Genomic DNA, 13,657 nt, shown 5'->3' with positions numbered 1-13,657 from the left:
AGAGTTACTTTTAAATTAACATACAAACTGGGTTTTGTTTGTTTGTTTGTTTTAAAAAGAAACTTCAAATTTACAAAACCGCTGCCAATTAGCCAAACCTTAATTTTGTAAATTTATTTAGAAAAAAAATTAACATGAGCAAATGAGAATATTTCAGTGTTACAACAGAATATATGTGTCTAGCAATTGTCAAATAATTTGATTTTTAAATACAAAATAACCACATGAACACCTAATATACAGGTTTCATCTGAATACATATTTATTAGATAAATATTAGGTTGTCACATCATCTAACTACATACAGTTTTGCAAGACTAAAAATCACAATTATTTTTTCTGACCAGTTTAAAGTATGAAATGATTGCATTGTACTGTACATACAATGTACAAACAAAGACAATGGCCATTTTTGCATGTTACTTCAGATTGTACTTTTTTTTTTTAATTCTCCTCTGATCATGATATCAAAAATTGTACAAAGTATGAATTTGGTTACAATTTTTTTAAATCCCCTTATTTTCTTCATTATTTCTGTAGCACCCTAAAAATACACAGGTGATAGACTAGTACACTTAAGCTAATTATTACATGTAGGTAAAACAAAAACAAAACAAACAAAAAAATTCTTTCCACAAAGGGTCAGAGTATATTACAGAAGTGAAAGTGAAACAAATGCTGAGACTTCACAAACGCTAACGAACAGGATTCATTTTCCACATAAGATGGCGCTTCAAGCTTTTTTTTTTTTCCTGCAAAATAAAAACAATGCACATTCCAAGGAAAATGAATGCGTTTCTGTTAACATGTCTCTATTCATCATTTACATATGTACAGATGTCCCTTGAGTCTCCACTGCAGACATCGGTGTGTATCTGTCAGTCTTATAATAATGTCTTGGCAGACTGTAGATCGTTGTGGGTTCTTTCCCAGATGAGCTTCCATAAGGAAACAATTTTTAAAAACCAAAAAGCAGATTAAAACACTACTGGGAATTTGATATAATAATTAAGCTTTAAAGGAAAATAACTGTGATTATCCTATTTGGTAGGTCTTTCCCTACATTTTAACATTATGGCAGTGAACAGATTAAAAATTATCCGTATTTTCATTTAGAAGTTTTTTCATATTGAATCTATTGTACAGTACCTGACGTCAGCTGACGAACAGTCTTGAAACTGTCTCAAATTTCTGACAGTTTGATGATGGCTAAAAATCCTAGTGTCACTTTTTCTTAGGAACCAAGTGTTTCTGTAGGCTTAAAATATCCATTTAATTCTCTGTTATTAATGTACGAAGTAGAAAACCACCCCAACCACATTGCCATTCTCTGTGGGATTTTCTGTTTATGTTTCCCAACAGGTACCTCTACATGATACAGTTAGACGACTACCAATTAGCAATAGATTGATTCTTAACGTATCTGGTTTGAAAAGCGTAGACTCATTTTAATAGATGAATCATTTCAGGTGGCTAATTTAGCCAGCTATTCGAGCAACAATAGGGTAGAGCAATTAAATAATCATTAACAAAATCAATTACAGAATCCGAGCAACCAATTCCAACTCAGAGTGAGAAGTGTTCTTTATTCCAAGATCTAGGACTAAAACCCCCCAAATACCTAAAGGCAATACAAAGTCAGTTTATCATTATCTGCCCATGCAAATGACTTCAACACCTACATAAATGATGCAGCAAAAATACAGGGGGAAAACTACTACAGTAAAACCGGCTACAAAACACATTGGTAACTGAAGGATGGTCTTTCCTACTAATTGCGTGAGAGTGGCACCACACCACAACCACGTCACCATGTATTATACCAAGATCTCTTTAACATTCTGCAGAGATCCTCTACATGTGGTCAAGTCTAGAGAAGAAAAAGACAGTTCTAAGCAGAATAAAACATACTGTAATGTTTCCCTGCCCCACCCACCAACACACTTATGTGTTAGACAGCTCCAGTCTCGAAGGCTGGAGGAACAGAAGAGTGATATACATATTGTATCTTATATACTTGCTGCTTGCCTTAATGCATGTTTACTTGTTTTCAGGGCTGGCTTTAGGAGTTCTGCTGATGTAGGCAAAATGTCTGCCACTAACCAGCCCATAATCACCCACACAAGTCAATGAAGATTATTTTGTGCCCCAGGAAATTATTATTCACTTTGCATGGCAGAGCTGGAACCTGATTACCCAGGTACTGCCTGATGTATCAATTCATTTGAGAAATGGATATGAAAGTTGGGCTAATTTATCAAAGAAAAAATGCTCCCTCATTCTGTTAAAGAACCCTACTTTGTTTTTTTTTTAAGGACCCATTTTTTTTCCAGACAAGGTATTTAAAAACACCAGCAAAATGATAACCAGATGATGAAAATGTTGAATATTATCAAAGACGATACTAAAATATTCACAAAGATATTTACAATAGCAATTCTTAAAATAATTGATTTTGCATAATGAACAGCGCCTTTTAAAAAAACGTAAAACAGGAAAAATATAAGCGTGGGAACACCTCTACATAAAATGTTTGACAAATTCAATACGCCTATTGGAAAATAAAAGAACTAAACCGCCATTTCCTTTAATATCTACAGCAAGGTGCTGCGGACTAGCATATATATATATCACGATGCATGTACAGCAGTAGTGGGAAATGTTAACAAAAAATATGCAAAGAATTTACAAATATTGACTTTGGTGAGGAAAGCAAATCCAGAACTGTAAGCACATGTCATGCCATTTACAGCATTGCAAACTAAAAGGGAAATGGGGGAGGAGGGATTACATATTCAAACAGACAAAAAAAAAATCCTAACAAAATTCTATCTGGCACTTAAGTTTAAAACATATTGTTCAGAACAACTAAGGGACTATTTGATAGGATGTGGTGGTCAAATTTGCTTTTGTAATAAAGAAAGCAATAACTGTACAGTGGGCAAAAGCTGAAATGTCGCACCACGAGGGCAAAGTTGGCACACATGCACTTTTTACACAGCTACTGTACATAATTTATGAGAGCGCGAGAGCGAGCGCACAAAAATGGGCACCGAAGCAGTAGGAAGCTCATGCAGGAGAAGCAACCACACGAGAAGCACAGATCACAAGGGCAAGACAGTGATTGTGGCAGCAGGGTCTGTTGAGGGCAGTAGTAACCTACTAACAATTACTTATTCTCCCCATGCCCATCCTTCTTGAAAAATAAAACCTCCTGGGCTGCTAAAGAGTTAAAAAAACAGGGCAGAAAAAGGCTTAATTACGTGTAACAGTCTTGTAAACAAAACATAAAGCAAAACAAAAGAGAAGCTCTAAGGTGTCTGTCCAATTTCAATGCTCCTTTCAAGCTCTTAAAAAAAAAAAAAAAAAAAACGCCAAGAGCGATGTCACTCTCCCCATCCGGCATGGAGCTCTTCCCTGCCTTCATCCAGCTTGTCCTGCTAGGTATTGTGTAGTACAGAGGATCTAATGACACAGAGGCTGAACACACTGAAGGCTCTGGGAGATAGAAAACTTTTTACACTTCCTCCCCGCTCTTTTTCTGCTTTGTATGGATACATGGGATAAAAATAATCATGTCAACAATTGGATAACGACACAGTTACAAATGGTAGTGATTGGAAACCAATCTCCCCGCCCCCCCAAAAACCAAAACAAATTTAAAGGTTTTTTTCTGAGTCTGTGTGTCTAAGCAGAGGGATCCCTTGCAAACAGGTGTCGCAGATTCCTACGCTTTATAAACACAAACACACACTGTCTGCAGCCTGGAGATTCTCAGGGCTCCTCTACTGAAGACAAACATTAGTTATGCAGATGTCTCCCTTTGATGCATTTCTTCCCGACTTTTGATTTTTATTGTATTATTTGTGCTTTTTGGTGATTTAGATGTTTGTTTGTTTTCCTTTATGCGTGTGGCCAATACAATTTGTCCAACACAAATCTGCAGTTGAGGGGGGAAGGAGGGAAAGCAGGGGAAGGGTTTAAAAAAAATGGAAGAACACTCGTTGGAAGGACATTCCGAGACCGGTCAATTAGGACAGTTCCATTCTTTTGCCTTTTGTTTCCTTGCCAAGATCGGTTCTTGCCAGTATACTTCACACTATGTGTATCATAGAACTCTCTCCCTATAGGATTAACAATGAATGGGGTTTCCATTAGCTGCACTATTGTCTATGCTTTGTTATGACAAGTAGCGGCAGTCTACGAGATCACTGCATTTCTTTCTTTTCCCCCCTCGCCTTGCTTTCACAGTCAGTGAAGCTGACAAAACCAGTTCTGAGATGAAGAAAGCGGGGAGTGCACCATTCGATCGAGTCTGAGTTTGTTGGTTTTTCTGTGGAAAGGGAGTGTGAAGATTCCTCTTTGTGCAGCTACCCACGTGTGGACAAGTGAGGGAGTGGGGAAAATACATAGGGTTTCAGTTGTTCTCAAAGAGAGAGAGAAGGTCGTCATTGCTATTGCTTGGCAAGTCGGGAGGATCCAGGTACGAAAGCAGCTCATCTGGATTTGTGAGTTCTGGAAGCAGCTACAAAATATAAAGTTAAAAGGAAAATTAAAGGTAATAAAATTAGATTGGCAGAACGAGGGATTAAAAACTGCACATACCTGGAAACTGACTGTAATATATCTACATCAGAACAAATCCAAAGCATAAACAAGAAATTAAGATGGTGTAATGTCAAGATTTTTTGGCCACTTCATAGAGTCTAAGACTAGAAGGAACCACTGTGATCATCTAGTCTGAGCTCTTGACTGGGAAAGTCTGTATAACCCACTTTTGGCATGAGAATTGCAGTCATCCCAGTACGTCAATTACAGTCTCAAGGCCAACATCCTTAACATGAATTCCTTTTGTGTAGGGCAAAGTGAGTTTATTCCATGGGTTACAATTTATTCCCTGGCTGGTGATATTTGCAAAGGTTTTTCTTGCCCATGTATATGACTTTCTCATAGGGAGCACTCATAAAAGTTATATGCAAATACATACTCTAAATATGCACTAAGTTTGATCAACAATTATCTCTCAGCTTTATGTAGGCAAAGTAGGATTATGCATATCTGCATGGAAAGATGAATCGGCAGCAGCATCTTATGGGTGACCCAAGCTGGGTTAATGACTCAGAGGCACTATACCCCTGTCTGACAGCAGAGTGCACTCACTATTCACTATAGCTTTTGAAGAGTAACTGCAGAAATATTTTGAGATATATTCCCACTGACATAATGCTTCAAACAGGGAAAATTTCTTCTTCAAAATTCCATTCAGATCCCTTTTTGGTCTGACATATACACAGGAATCCTAACTACTCAGTTTTACAACCAGTGACATTTTACAGTTTATTCTGCTCCTAACACTTTCTTGGTAAAAAGCAAAAATGACAAATTTAAACTGTGGCAGTGAAAAGGAGTATGTAATAAGCACTTTTTATATTCAAAATTCTTTTAGTGCCAAAATAAAAAATATGGATTACTTCAAAAAATGAGATAGCAGCTCAGATGCACACTTGTAGTTGCTATGTGTTTATCCAATGCTGCAAAACTAAAAGCTAGACTTTAATATATTACACTTTGTATATTAACGTTACACTAATATATTTTTAGTATTCTTATGCAAATACAGGTTTCATTCCCTAACTTTAAACAGGTAAATTTATATTGCAATATTTTAAAAATGAAATGTAAACATAATCTCTAAGTTTTATGAGAAACACAAAGATTGTATTTTTTGTATTTGCTTTTTAAAAGTATGATTGCGATGATTAAAAAAGTTGCATCTCCCAGAGGAAATAATTGTTATTGTTCTTAACAATATCTACCTTCTATTCAGGAACATGCATTTAATGTAAAAAAAGCATTGTCACCACAAAGATTACTGGGCATAATTTGCATTACAGTTCTGTATAGAGGGCCCTGTTCAGAACTACGGCCCCACCGTGCAAAGCGCTGTACAGAGTACAAGGCAGCCCCCACTCTCAAGACCTTACAGTTAATTAATGATAAAGAATTAACGTAATGTTATTGAGGCTCACTGTATTCATTTTTTGCAAGGGTGGATGTAAACAATCTCTCCTTCCACTATCCCGCAAGCCATACTTTTCCAAGTTTGGGGGGTGCATTTAAAATAAAGAAGCAGTTGTAAAAGATCAGGGAGTCGTTAGTATGTGGCTGAAACCAAGCAGTTATACCTGTGTGGCCCTCCGTGAATTATTGTGTAAACATAATCTGTTTAGTTATTTGTGTCAGTTATTAGGTATCTTGGCACACTGTCTGAGCTTGTAAAAAGAAGACTTCTGAAAACTAGAGTGTCTTGAATTGCTGTATAAACACAAGAACAGATCTACATCTATATCTGGATAATGTAGATCTTTGTACAGAAGAGAAATTCTCATGTTACGGGAATCATCATACTGAGCCACACTGAAGCAGATTATTCTGCCCAACAACGAGTACACCATGCTAGATTACTAGCCATTGCACATTTGGAAGTTATCTTTTAGTTCACTGATAACACTGCATGGCATTTTTATCCAATCGTTACTTCATAACATGTTCACTGAAGTCATCACCTAATGAACTCAAAGAACTCCCACTGAACATTCTGCAGTATTTGTCTCATTACCTAGGTAAAGCAATTTCAGGGCCTCTTCAAGAATCCAACATGAGTCTATCGGTGATAACCATCTCTATCTATCCAGATTTCTATACTATGATTATCCCCAAAGAATGAGTGCTTCAACCAAAAGAGCATTCTCTACGTTACCTAAACATGTGTATGAGAAGGAGCCTAGCTGTTTATGTGACCCATTAACACTATTTGAATGTGGTCTTTAATGGCTTTGTTCAGTCTCTGCCCCCTCAAAGTGCATCCCCCAACGGCTTAAGTGAGCTTGCTATGAATGGCAGCAGAATCTGGCTCACAGTAAGTCCATGTCTATACTAACACTTACGTGGGCAAAACTTTTGTCGCTCAGGGTGTGAAAAAACACCCCCCAGAGCGACATACATTTTGCCAGCATAAGTGCTTGCGTGCACAGCACTATGTCGGCAGGAGACGCTCTCCCATTGACATAGCTACCTCTGCTCGTTGAGCTGGTTTTATTATGTCAATGGCAGAGCTCCCTCCCGTCGGCATAATGTGGCTACAGGAGCACTCTTACAGTAGCACCCATATCAGTACAGCTGTGCCGCTGTAAGCTTGTAAACGTAGACATGGCCTTAGAAACTGACCTGCCTAGAACTTTCATAGTTATTAAAGGAGGAATGACCAAAATGACTTGGGTCATCCTGTTTCCCCTACTTCCATCCTTCCTCCTTTTGTATGGTTATTTAAAGACACAGTGCTGTTCTGTGACAGAGAACATTTAAAAGCACGAGCAATAAATACATGTGCAAGACTGCAGCACAACAGTAAGCACTTCTTTGGAAGTTATAATCACACCATGTATTGAGTTCACAATAGAGACTGAAAATATGAGGATAGGAGCAAGGTATTCAAAACCAAACCAAATCAAACCAAACCCTAGCATTAAGAAATGTATGTTCGAAGAAGTGCCTGGCTGACCAAAAGGATTCCTGGAGACAGATAAACTAACTCCTTAACCTTGTTTGAAAGAGAGGATTACGATTTGCCTTAAAACAGGATACAGAAGTAACTCAGGATTCAGTCATGAGCTGCCTTAAGCAACCAAACAGGGAAGTAAAGGGACAAAAGGCATTCTCTTAGCTTGCTCCTCTGCAGTGGAACCGTCAGGGCTGGTCAGTGCATAGTGAGGGAGAGCAGCCATTGCAGGGCTGCTACTGCACAGGTGGGTGTGGGTGGAGATAAGCTTTCACCCAGACACCAGTTAGCATGGAAAGGGATGGTAAAGGATGCCAGACTGGCGCAGATTACTATGTCCTAGGAGCAAGTGGGGAAGCAGGCTCTGAATTGTGACTTTCTCAGTACAATTCAGTCCATTCACCTGGGGAGGGCAACTGTGCCCTGCCCCTGACTCAGGGCCTGTGGTAACTTCAGGATCTAGCCCTTAATATGCAGGCTCACCAGTCCAAAGAAGAAAAACAAATCAGATGCTTAAATGATCTGTTGTCTTGAGAAAAGGTTGGCCCCATGGAAACACCCTCACTAGAAAGAAGATACGGCTTGCGTTTCATGCAGCTGCTTACAACAGAAAGGTTTTCTCAGCAAGCCAAGAGTGCCTATCATCTCAGCTTCAGTGATTACGTTCATGTAACAATGCATGAAACGATGACATGTGCTGTGAAAGCTGTTTCCCCTTCCCTCTCCCTGCCCTCCCCCGCCATCTCTCAGAAATGTAAAGCACATTCCAAGGCAGGCAGATGATAGTATGACACAAACTTACATCCAGTGAGGGCTCCGGCATGTCAGATGCTCCCTGTCCACCAGCCTGACCTTCTAAGGCTGAGGAGGGGTTAAAAGTCAGGTCACTGTGTGGATGGTTGCTAGAAGCGGCCTGTGGTGGCTGCCGGGACTGCTGGGTAGGAGGACCACTGTGATGTAATGGCTGCCCTGACTGGCTGCTGGGGTGAGGTACGTGCAAACCTTGCTGCATGGAACTATGGGATTGATCAGTGCTGCCAGGATGAGGGATCTGCGAAGGAGGAAAAAAGCAGGAAAAGAAAGTGAGGCCACAAGGTACAGTGCTCAAGGTGTTTGAAGAAAATGAAATTCCTCAACTGAATGTTAAAACAAAACAAAACAAAAAAAGCCATCAGAAAAGAGAATCCCATATCCCAATATCAGAGGAAATGTTTGTCTCTTAAAGGTTTTCCACAAAGGGGGGAGGGCACTGAATTTGTGCTATTTATTTGCTTCTTCATGATGGGTAAACAAAGCCTTAAACGTGAGAAAAGAGCAGGGTAGGAAGGTTCTGCTTATTTCTTTGCATTAATAATCCAGGTCTGGTTGACCCTGTTTTTCCTGGAAGTGTCTATGGATGACTGGAGAAATAGTAGGTGACATCAAAGAAGCTAGTCAAGGGAAACCTGCTTAACTGAGAAGACAAGTGATCGTTATTCAGACTATTTTGGTTAAGTTGGTAATATTAACAACACTTTATTCCATTCTGATTATTACTTTATTAAAAACACCTGGCAGAAAACCTTTCTTTGTCAGGGACCTCTGTCCTTCAGTTAAAGGTGGAGAAAGTTCCCAGTCCACCTCTGAGTCACCCAAGAACTCCTCTTTCAAATCCGAGAGGGTGAGGACTTGCCAGTCCTGACATTTCTATGTGCAAAAAAATTCCAACCCCCCAAATTAAACAAATATTCAAAACTCTGTTATTGGGGTGGTGGGGAATGGTCTTCTGTTCTTCAATTCACATCATAAAGAAGCAATCAAAGGGCACAAGCCCTATTTCCCCCCTTCCTTTCCATGCTACCTTTAATGTTGGAGTGTTCCTGGGAATTTGATCTTGGTGCCATGAGAAAAAAAGTGCATGAATGTTCATGGAACCAATGTGTTCAAGTTAACTGGGTAGATGGATAAGCAAATGTGAACATTTTTTGAGGAATGCTACATATTGCCACAAAGTAGAGCTGAAATAAAAGAGCAAATGCAAACAACAGCATGAAAACAATCCAACACAAACCGACAAAAGCCAGCAAAACTCTGTCAGAATTCACTTCAAAGGGAATTGTCAGGTTATTTAGCTAGAACATTTTAATTTTAATTTTTGGAAAGTAAAAGGGAGGTTTATTATAAAAGCCTATGTTAATAGAAATATTTTACAACAGTCAAAAATATAACTGAAACCAGTCATTTTTAGTCAAATATTTGTCTACAATTCTGTATTTTAATTTCCAGTGGGCCTGACTGTCATTTACACAGAGGGCCCTTTACAATACTCTGGCTATGTAAATGGTGCTGAAAGTGGGTGTAACTGTAATTTAGGTCTCTTTATATTTCCAGAATAGTGCAAGGGAGCCTTAAGCCTTGTCAACACAAAATTGCACTCCTTTAACTATACTGGTATAGTTAAAGTGGTGTAACCCACCCTAGTGTGGGCTTTTGTTATGCCAGTATAGTTATTCCCATATAAGAAGGGGAATAAGCTCTGTACTAGTTATAAAGCACCTTTATGCCAGTATAATTGTGTCCACAGTAAGGGTTCTACTGGTATAACTAGATCAGTACCAAAAAAAAAAAAAAAAAATTCACATCCCTCACTGATGTAGTGATACAAGTACAGGCCTTACTGTACATGAGTGTCAAAGCTAATAAAGTTATGAAATGCAAGAGAAATTGGACAGTCAGTGTATATCTAACCAAGTGAGTAAATGTACACCAGAAGTCGGGAAAAGTAAGCTAGCATTTTTAAAAATATATTTATTTTTAATAATTCAAAGTAGTGTTGATAAAATGGGAAAGATTTTTAAAAAAATATGATTATCTTGGACTCCTGTTTAATTTATGCCACTTAAACTGAAAAGGCACAACAGTATAAGTATGCTGGAATAATTGCTAGAAATTTATAAAACCAATTATTTAAACCAAGAGTCATTCTTATGTTCTCAGACAGACACACTTCAAAGCAGAGAAATATTTTAGGCAATATGTGAATACCACTGTTGACAAATGATATTTCTGGCTAGCGAAATAAATATTTTGGTGCCTGAGCTATTTACTGGATGGACAATGGTCGTTCATAACAACATCAAAGGATAGGGAATCCAAAAAAGCTGCATTATAGACCAATGTCTAACTCTACATTTGAGTGTTGTTTATAAGGTGAACTTGTGTCTCAGACAGACATCTGGCCTTTAAATCCACCTTATTTAGTGTATTATTTACCATAAAACCCCATAAAATCTACCCGTGAAAAAAAGCCCATGAGGATGCAAAAGCAGGATACAGCATTTCTAAACATCACTCAGACATCTTTAATTTCTTCATGTCCCTATCCTTGTATCTTAGAGACACGAATCCACATTATAAAAAAGCTGGATGCACAGTCTAACAAAACTGCTTTTGTTTTACAGCGTGGCATACACACCAAAGACATCTAAGACCACAAACTTTTCTGGGTTTTTGTACTCCTATAACTTAAGATGGAGATATACACAATCTATACAATAGCAGTTTATACCAGAAATAGGGATGCAAGCCCCTTTTCCAATTTAATGTCACAAAATGGCACTGACCACAGTTATAAGACTGACACTAAGTTCTAGGAATCTTGATGTGAAGTACACCTGCTTACTATTTTGAAAATGCCAGCCAAAACCTAATATTCCTTTGACCTCAATAGAAAATTGATGGTGGGAAAAGGACTAAGAGGTAAATTCGGCAGCCCATCTTTGGATCTCACCGCAGAGAATTACAGTGCTGCTAAATGTACGGTATTAATCTGGGTACCAAGTTCATATGGAACTCTTCTCCTCTGCTTTTCAGAGCAATAGGCTTGAAATTAGTCTGAAATCTCCTTCTCCTTAAAACGTATTTGAAACCTCTGAAATGTTATGAAAATATATAAATATGAAGGAATTGCACCTACTATGTTGCAGTCTTATCTTACATCTGTATAGAGCCTTTCCCTCCACGGAATACCAAAATACTTTATAATCTAGGGGTTTATTTCTCCTCTCGTAGCCACACGCTGGATTGGGGATTGATTTTCTCTTCTTGCTACATAGGTGGAACACCACTGTTGACAATGATATTTCTGATGATCAAATTCACTGTTACCAGAATCTGTCTATGTCTCACCACACACATTTCCTGGAGCGATCTACATTGTGTGCGAAGAAGGATCAAGTTTCACTAGCTTCCCCTCTATGCAGGCTACTCTATATAGTCCATTAAGGGATTACTTGCAACTTCCTCTGAAGTATCCGGCATTCACTGCTCAATGTTAGTTAGATACAGGACACTGGCCTAGATGGCCATTGGTATGGCAATTTTATATTTCTATATTCTCAGTGAATAGCAGAATAATAAACAAGCTATCTGTATAGCGCTAAAGGTAAACAGCATATAAAAAATGGTCATTGAGTAGTTTGTGTGTTAATACATCTCTTATCATGCAGTGTGTTACTTAGTTATTTTAATGTATTGATGTCCAGTTCAGGTATGCACTTTATGAGTCTGTGCAATGGAATGCAGTTACTGAAAAGCTGAGGGTTTAAAGTAATCTTTCCTGAATGCTTGCTATAGGTCAAGCCAAGATTTATAATTTTAAGGGAGGGAAGAGAAAGAAAGACAAAGGGATAAAAATGGATACTTTATAATACTCAAATAGCTAAATTAGAATCCTGACGTAACCTCTTCTATGGGAAATATCTGAAGATTTAGGGAAAGATTCTCTAATCCAATCTGATTTCCTTGTGCTATTCAGGCAGCACAAGGGAGATGGAAACTGTCTATAACTTGTCAGCTGAGAATCCCCCTCATGTACAGGAAGGAACTATGAGCTGACATAAACTGGATGGAGCCTACTTTAGTGCCATCTCCACTCCACTAGCATAGAGTGCACTTCATGGTGGGGAGAAAGCGAAACAAAGCAAAGCTCTGTTCCATCAGTTACCAACTAGTATGAGTAACTAGCTCACAAACTGATCACAGAATCAAGGAGCCATAAATAGCTCCATAATTGCCCCTTCAGTCTCCTGCACCAAGTGAAGCCCAGAGACTGGAGAGAATTTTGCCCTTCATATTTTCTCTTAGCTTACCGAAGGCCACACAGCTCCTCAAGCTCTGCATTCTAATATCAAGCCACTTGCCTTTTGAATCTTCTGCCACTTGTCATGTGAAATGTCACTGGGCCAACTAGAGGAGCAGTGACATTGCTTAACTCTGATGAAGTCAATCTGCACTGGCTGGCTTAGGACTCTTGTTTGAAGTGTTTCATAGCTGGAGGCAAAGCAGAAGTCCCTGCAGCCTTTATATAAAGGGATAGTTGCTTTGCATGGATAGTTCTTGCTGGTAGCAAATCCTCACTATATTATATTTTAGGGCTATTTCAGTTGGCTCTGATACAGATAGTCTGGACGGTTCAACAAGCTGATTTCCCAAGGCTTGTATGTATGCCTTGCACTATTGCTTATTAGCCTACAATTCACAAAGTTGCTATGGTTTCTGGACTTTTCCTCTGCCGCCAGCCTTCTGTTCACTGGGACACTTGGGCCTGTCCTAAGTTCCCTTTTCTCTTCTCCCTTTATTACCGTCTTCCTAATTCCCCACCACCCTCTTTCAGGAAAACCTGCTGCCATCTAGAAGAGACCTGTCCTAAGCTGCTGCCACCACATGTCCATGTTACACACTGTAAATGTGCTTCACAATACTCATTAAAAACGCGGCACATCTGACATGTCAAGTTTTGCATTCTTCCTTTGCATGTAATGCAGTGCCAGACGATATACAGCCCCTACCCTGTTACTTAAACAAATACAGAGGGGGATATATATATATACACATTAAATTGTACTGCGCTAGTTAAAACAGATGATTAGCCAAGCCTAAAAGCTAAGTGTTGCTGTTAGGTTTTGTACTGCTGCTGTTGCTGCAGTGCTGTATTTTCTGGATATAAAGTTCCGTACATGAAATAGTCACAATCCAGTGTTCTGAAATGAACAAACTCTGTTCCTAACTTGTGGTCTTGTGTCTCCATCTGAGATCTGAGGATCCTCTGTTTTTTTCTCT

At 38.8% G+C, this 13,657-nt stretch overlaps 1 protein-coding gene across 39 annotated transcripts in view; it reads right to left on the bottom strand.

Annotated features, from left to right (window-relative positions):
- Positions 1-238: 238 nt before the first annotated feature.
- The window catches only part of ZMIZ1 (zinc finger MIZ-type containing 1), a 497,476-nt gene continuing 484,057 nt past the window's right edge, over positions 239-13,657 (bottom strand). For 31 of the 39 annotated variants that reach the window (XM_024107235.3, XM_065553356.1, XM_024107234.3 and 28 more), the window contains 2 exons: positions 8,361-8,609; positions 239-4,525 (listed from right to left, as the gene is read on the bottom strand). In XM_024107235.3, the coding sequence (XP_023963003.1) occupies positions 4,418-4,525; positions 8,361-8,609 (357 nt within the window). In that variant the 3' untranslated portion in view covers positions 239-4,417. The remainder of the gene's footprint in view (positions 4,526-8,360; positions 8,610-13,657) is intronic. The other 8 variants (XM_024107239.3, XM_065553369.1, XM_065553368.1 and 5 more) reach the window with 1 other exon arrangement.

This window comes from Chrysemys picta, chromosome 7, assembly GCF_011386835.1.
Source record: "Chrysemys picta bellii isolate R12L10 chromosome 7, ASM1138683v2, whole genome shotgun sequence".
Classification (NCBI taxonomy): Eukaryota; Metazoa; Chordata; order Testudines; family Emydidae; genus Chrysemys; species Chrysemys picta.
Note: the sequence above shows the minus strand (reverse complement) of the source record. Positions and strands in the feature narration are given on the sequence as shown.